General features: G+C 37.3%; 1 protein-coding gene across 1 annotated transcript; it reads left to right on the forward strand.

The window, feature by feature from the left end:
- Positions 1 to 788: 788 nt before the first annotated feature.
- Positions 789 to 5,913, forward strand: igfals (insulin-like growth factor binding protein, acid labile subunit). The gene is made up of 2 exons (XM_073060299.1): positions 789 to 934; positions 3,467 to 5,913. The coding sequence occupies exons 1-2, from the start codon at positions 919 to 921 to the stop codon at positions 5,278 to 5,280; spliced, it is 1,830 nt and encodes a 609-aa protein (XP_072916400.1). The 5' UTR covers positions 789 to 918; the 3' UTR covers positions 5,281 to 5,913.
- The last annotated feature ends 1,726 nt before the right edge of the window (positions 5,914 to 7,639 follow it).

Here is a 7,639-nt window from a genome sequence, read left to right on the forward strand (position 1 = left end):
ATCTTCACCACCATTCCAAGGAGACAACTCACGATTACTTTCTCAAAAGCAATCAGGGATTGGTAATAATGCTGGCCTTCCCAATGACATCCAAAACACAAAAAAAAAATTTTAAATACTGCCAAAACTCAACCAGGTAGTGTCACATTTACCATTATTACAAATACCATTCAATATCAAAAGCCTGAAAGCACCTATCACCAGACTCCAATACAAATTTTATCCTGCAGTTGTAAGACCATTGAATGGTTCCCCCTGTATGATAAAATGGATTCATGAACTCATAATTTACCTCATCATGGCCTTGCATGTTATTGTCTGCCTGTGCGGCATGTTCGCTGTAAATATACTATTTGATGGCTCATACCACCTCAAAACACTGTTGTACGGATGGCATGTAAAATAGATTTTCATTGTTCTCAGCCCATAACAATAATAAGCCAGTTTTCCCAATTTTATCATTCAAGGGACACAAAATTGAAAGGTTGCATGATTAATTATTGAGAGCTGGCCAGACAGAGGTCTTATCAGATTTTTATTAACTGAATGTATCTGGCCTCAAGAAGAACATTGCTTTGGCAGCAGCATGTTTTATGGCAGCAAAGTAGCTAAATATTGCTACATGTGGATGCTTTAAGTAAATACTATTGATTCTTTCTTTACTGTGAACCAGATGTTTATTTTTCTGCTGACCTTATTTTGGCTCATTGCCATTCGGTCACTAACACAGTCCACTGATCAGTGACGGAGTTAAAATAATTATGTATTAAGAATGAGACATGTGGAACGTCATGCTGAATCAGCCTGTGGTCTGAAGTTATCTCATGAAAACTGAAGTTGTGCAGAGTAATCCTATTTTCCACCTACATTATCCAGTCTGGACACAAGACGATTCAGAAAACATACAGTAGGAACAAAATGAGCAAATCTGTGGGTAAGATGCTTATTGTGGTTTTGGGGAACTGGTGGGGAAGGTGGCTGGAGTTGAAAGTAGGGAGGGGTTTAGTCAATAGCATAGATTTCGGCATTGTGCACAAATTTTTCAGGACTATTTCTTCCCTGCTATGCACTGTTTCACAGTATTTGTCAAAGATAAAAATCCCACAGTTAGCAAGGCCTTGTGAACTATTGAAATGGCGAAGGAACAGTTAGAAAAATACTGTACTGATCACGGCTAAGAGAGACATTTCAGAGATATTTAGATTTTAGAAACTAGAAATCAACTTGAGTAAATGCAACATTTCTTTTCAAGGTGATGCCTTGGCATTTATCTGACACAAGTCCTCCTCCATAGTAAGTGCAATTAGATTAAAATTTAGAGACCACAGAGCAATGTTTTTGAAGTAATTTGGAGTATTTCATGCACATTTGCTTCTGTGGGGATTCTGCCAAGGTGTAATTAGAGACACTGCATCCCGACATTTGAAATCATTAAACACATCACTGGTGTGTTTAAGGCTACCAGTTGGTTCCTAACACATAAAATGTCACACGTTGCACTCACTGCTTCACTAACACGTAAATGCATTGATCATTCTACACCATCACCATTGCACAAGACAGCAATGAGATGAACGGCCTGTTAATGTTTTTCACTTCTAATAACTGTGTTTGATGCTGATGCCCAACACCCTGACTATAGAACAAAATCTTTAATAGACCATAAGGCATAGGAGAGAATTAGATCATTTGGCCTATCGAGTCAACGCTGGCATTCCATCTTGACTATTTTATTATCCCTCTCAAGCCCATTCTCCTGTCTTCTCCCTATAACCTTTGATGCCCTAATTACCTATCAATCACCTTAAATATATCCCATGACTTCCCCTCCCCAACCATCTGACAATGAATTCTATGAATTCACCACCCTCTGACTGAAAAAAATTCCTCATTTTTGTTCTAGAGGTGTCCTTCTATTCTGAGGCTGTCCCTCTAGTCCTAGAATCTCGCACTATTAAAAACATCCTCCGCACATCCACTGCATCTATGCCTTTCATTATTCAGTAAATTTCAATGTAATACTCCTTCATTCTTCTAAACTGTAGCAAGTACAGGCCCAGAGCCATTAAATGCTCCTCTTACATTAACCTTTTCATCCCTGCAATCATTCTTGCAAATTTCCTGTAGACCCTCTCCAATGCCAGCAGATCCTTTCTTAGATATGGGGCACAAAACTGATCATAATACTCTAAAGTGGTCTGACCACTGGCTTAAAAAGTCTCAGCATTACATCCTTGCTATTATATTGTAATCCCATGAAATGAATGCTATTATTGCATTTGCTTTTATTACCACTGACTCAACCTGCAAGTTAATTTTCAGGGAATTCTGCACTGGTACTCTCTAGTTCCTCTGCACTTCTGGTTACTAAGTGCTCCACGTTTAGAAAACATTCTATTCCTTTATTCCTCTGCCAATGTGCATAACCATTCACTTTCCTACTGTATTCCATCTGCCACTTTTTGCCCAGTCTCGTAAACTGACTAGGTCCTTCCGCAGATTCCCAGCTTAGTGTTCACCTAAACTGTTGTAGAAGGACCTCAGAGATTAAATTGGTATGTGTGGTGTGCCATTTATTTTTATTCCAATTGTTAAGGATGATCAAAACTGGCAAAGTTGATCACAATGATTCTGATAGGATAATTTCAGATTATTAATCTTAAATTAAGTTTGATTTTTTTCATATCAAAAGAATTATTCAGGATCTTTTAATAGGAAATGAACAAAACCAATGTGGCCTGAAATAAAAGTACCGTGATTTCCAACAGTGGAATAGAATCCACTCAAATCTTCCACTTCCACAAAAAAAACAGAACTGCTACTACAATCGCATAATAAAAGTTCATAGATTTTCATTTACACTGGGTGACCACTGTATTAGGTATAGAAGTAGAAACCTGGTGTGGTCTTCTGCTGCTGTACCCCATCCACTTCAAGGTTTGACATGATGTGCCCTTCTGCACACCAGTGTTGTATTGCAGAGTCACTTGGAACATATTTCTTCCCCATTCTGCTGTTTGGTTTGAACCTCTTGACCATGTCTGCATGTTTTTATGCATTGAGTTGCTGCCACACAATTGGCTGATTTTATCCTTGCATTGATAAGCAGGTGTACAGGTGTACCTAATAAAATGGCCACTGAGCATACTGCACATTCATGCATAAAAAACACATTTTTTTAAGGAATAAGCATCTTCGGTAGGAGAATCATCGCAAACCTATGAATTCATTTTATTGCCCAAAGGATAGGTCCCCGGAACATGTTGTCAAAAGGACAGGGCAAGTTGCAATCTGTTGTACCTTAGCTATAGAATAATACGCCGGTCTCCAGTAAATTTATTCTGCCCTGCTCCAAGCATTGCCATGATGATTATTATTTGTCTTATTTCAACCAAAGGAGCAGGAATATAGTATTACCCAAAATCAAATATTTTATGTTTTCTTACTGCATTTTGTTTTCTTTTAGAAACTTGCTTTGTTTTGCTTACTGTTTATCTGAGGTTCATTTCGCTGATGGGAACAAGCTCACAGCTACGACCAGATGGACAGACAGATAACAAAAATTTCACATGCCCTCACGTGTGCACATGCATTTTCGATGACTACACTGAAGAACTGAATGTCTACTGCAGCTCTCACAATCTTACCAGCATTCCTAACGATGTACCAACTAACGCCAAAACAGTTTGGTTTGACAGTAACAACTTCACAGTTCTTCCATCCTATGCTTTCAGAAATCTGTCAAATCTGGACTTCCTGAACCTTGAGAAAGGACAGATAGTTAGCATAGATCAACATGCTTTCTATGGTTTGAAGCAACTGGTCCACCTCCACTTGGAAAGGAACAATCTGAAACACCTGACACCAAATGTATTCCAGCACACTCCAGTTCTTGGCTCACTTAGTCTAAACAACAACAACTTCGGCAAAATTGAGGAAACATTATTTTCCAGCCTTTCCCATCTTTGGTACCTGAATCTGGGTTGGAATAATCTTGCAGTTTTGCCTACTGCAAGTTTTCACAATTTGTCTAAGTTAAGGGAGCTTATTTTAGCGGGAAATAGACTTATTTACCTGCAGCCACAACTATTTACCAGCTTGACAGAGCTGAAGGAACTTGATCTGTCTAGAAACCTGTTGAGAATTATTAAGAGGAACATCTTTGTGAATCTGCAAAAACTTCAGAAGCTCTATTTGAGTCATAATCAAATCAGCACCATCATGCCTGGAGCTTTCATGGGAATGAAGTCTCTCAGATGGTTAGACCTGTCTCACAATCGTATTACCATATTACATGAGGAGACATTTGCTGGACTCCTAAACCTCCATGTACTTCGAGTGCTCAACAATTCCATCACAGTATTAAAGCACAAGACCTTCAGAGAACTTCAGTTTCTAGAAGAGCTCCAATTTGGGTACAACAAAATCAGAAGTCTTCCTGAGAACATTTTTGAGGGCTTAGTCCAACTAGAAGTCCTCACTCTGAATAATAATCAAATACAGGAGATCAGACCCGGGGCATTTGCTGGTCTTTGTGATCTAGCCGTCCTTAATCTATCTAGCAACTTTTTAAAGGACTTATCAGAATACACCTTTAAGGGTCTTCCTAATCTTCACAGCTTGCATTTAGAAAATAATGTAGTCACAAGAATTCCACCCAACACATTTTCTGGACTGATTGGCCTTCGGCGACTTTTCTTGCAAAATAATCACATTTCAATCATCGAAAATCATAGCCTCAGTGACTTACGAGGGCTTTTGGAATTAGATTTCAGGTACAACAAACTCACAGAGCTATCTCCTCATGCCTTCACAGGAATATCAAATCTGGAATATCTTCTGTTAAAGTGCAATAAACTTGCAAAAATTCCTGACATCGCCTTTCAGCCTCTTCAGCAGCTCTCTTGGCTTGATTTATCAGAGAATTTTATTGAGTTTTTCTACAATCATACTTTTAAGCCACTGACCAGGTTAAAATATTTGAACCTCAAGAGCAATTCTTTACGGAATTTCCCAGATCAACTTTTAAAACAGTCATCAGAACTTGAACAATTATTGTTGAATGGTAATAGATGGCATTGCGACTGCTTGTTGAAGTCCCTCAGAGACTACTGTCTGGAGAACCCCCATGTTGTGCCACGTTACTTTGAATCAACAGTAGAAAGGGATGAAATTCATACAGTTGTGTATACATACAATAACATCACATGTGCAAGCCCACAAGCCATAGCTAGTACAGATCTGAGAGACATCAGCGAGGACCATTTTGTTAACTGCTAACATCAAGCGCAACATGAGATGTTGCCTACAATTATCACAGTCAAATTATTCAAATGGCTATATTGTGATTACTTCATCTTTTACAAGCACATATTATCTGCATTTGCAGTTATAACAATACATTAATCAGTTAATGGGGGCCTGACATTTCTGGCTAGTATAATCTGTTATTGATATAATATTTCCTTCAGGCTCAGAAAACATATGACTAAGCTTATTATAAACACAAGAGATTATGCACATTCTGGAATCCAGAGCAACATTCCCAAAATGCTGAAGGAACTCAGCAGATCAAGCAGCATCTATGGAAAGGAATAAACAGTCGATGTTTCAGGCCTAGACCCTTCATCAGGACTTAAGCTTATTATAGTTATGCAAATAATGCCCAGATGATTGAGCAGAAATAACAATAACTGCACTAACTTGAACATTAAGCAGCATAAAAGGTAGTAAAGTGTTTCAGTGTTCGGGGAAATTATTTTACTGGTTTGGTGAACCAGAAACAAATTGAAACTGATGGATGTCAGTAGGAATGCAATAAGAAAAATTAGCCACTTGGCAAATTATATATTTTACGAACAAAATGTTCTACCAAACCAAAATACTGAAAAATGTTGTAAATCTGAAATAAAAAGAGAGAAATTTACAAGTGCTAAGTGGGTCAAAGAGCATTTATGAAGATAAGGATGCAGTATTTCATGTTTGTGTCTTTCATCAGAATGGGTAAAGATTAAGAACTAGATTTGTTTTAAGATGTCAAGAAATGGGAAAAGAACAATAAAGTAGATCTGTGGTAGGGTGGGAAATTTAAACAAAAAAGCAACGATCAAAGAAACAAAAGATTGATCTAATGGAGACATAAATCTAAGTGTCAAAATTAGTGATATTTAAATGTTATTCAAAATTAAGCACACATCCCAGCGACACCCAGGACAAATTTTGGATTACGGTAGATTATTTCATAAAATTCAGAACAGTTTTAAGTCTACTCTTTCATTCGGACTTAAAAGTAAATTTTGACCTCATTACAAATTTAGACAACCTGTATCTTCTAACCTATCTATCCATGTACATCCCTAAATGTCTTTTAAACATGGTAATTGTTCCTAACTCTAGTTTCCACTGGCAGCTCATTCCAGATAACCATCACACTCGGAGTGTAAAACTTTCCCTTTGATCATTTTTTAAATGGTACCCCCCATCTTAAATCCATGTTCTTTTGTTTTGCACTTTCCTACCCTACAAAAGACAAACTTCATTGTAACGAATATATACCATTCTTAAACTCTCCCAGACTTTTTTTAAAGGCAAACCTTTACCTGCAATAGCCTATCCCAATCCACTCTTGTCTTACCTCAATTTAGGATTTTAATTTGTGGATAGTCCCATCTTTTTCCATAACTATTTTCAAACTAATAGAGAATTATGGTCACTGCTCTTTAGTTCTGCTTCAATAAAAAATTCTATTCTGCATATTCCTGACTTCCAACCCATCCCATTCCTCTTTTACCTGATCTTAAACAATTATTTGGCCTTTCTGATGAAAGTCATTAACTTGACTCCCATTCTTAGCTGATCTGATAGATTCAGACCTACATTATCTACATATACTCCCTAATCTAAGCATTTCTATCACTTCCTCTTTTTGAAAGTTGAGGTCTTAGAAATGTAGACATTTCAGTATATTTCTATAGCAATTTCAAAATTGTTTGAATACAGTTTTTCAATTTTCATCATTTTTATTCAATGAAACATGAGGTTAGTGATTTTTAATGCTAAATTAATGTTCTCTTCAATCCCACCACAGGCTTTAAAGGTATCTTTATTTCCTTCACTTGCAAGTACAACAGAGCAGATGCTGAAAATATTCCTTCAGATGAAACCTCAATTGTAGAAATCAAGCTTCACAATTCTAATCAGTTACTCAGGGAATACAATACCACAGCAATTACATCTTCACTTCAAATCCACCACTGATGGAGGAGTGAATGTAAAAGCTTGTATAACCACAAAATCACCGGATTATCATTGCAACCAATTTTGTTCATGAACAATCTTTAAGGAAAGTCGATTCCCATTCTTGGCCGATCTGACTGATATGTGGAGCCAGACTTGCACATCTGGAAGAACTGACATTATACACAATGTCAGTCCATATGTCTCAAATGAACAGCAGGCAAAATAATGTCTCTAATATCTTTATGTTATAGCACTGATGATACTGCATGCTTCATTTCAACAACTCATGATGCTGCTTCTTGTGAATTTAAAACACTTCAGAAATGATCAATGGTTTTTGTTTCCCCAATTATAGTACAGGTCGACCTTCACTAACCTGGCACCATTGGGACTGAGGAGT

This window comes from Hemitrygon akajei, chromosome 11 (assembly GCF_048418815.1).
Source record: "Hemitrygon akajei chromosome 11, sHemAka1.3, whole genome shotgun sequence".
Lineage (NCBI taxonomy): Eukaryota > Metazoa > Chordata > Chondrichthyes > Myliobatiformes > Dasyatidae > Hemitrygon > Hemitrygon akajei.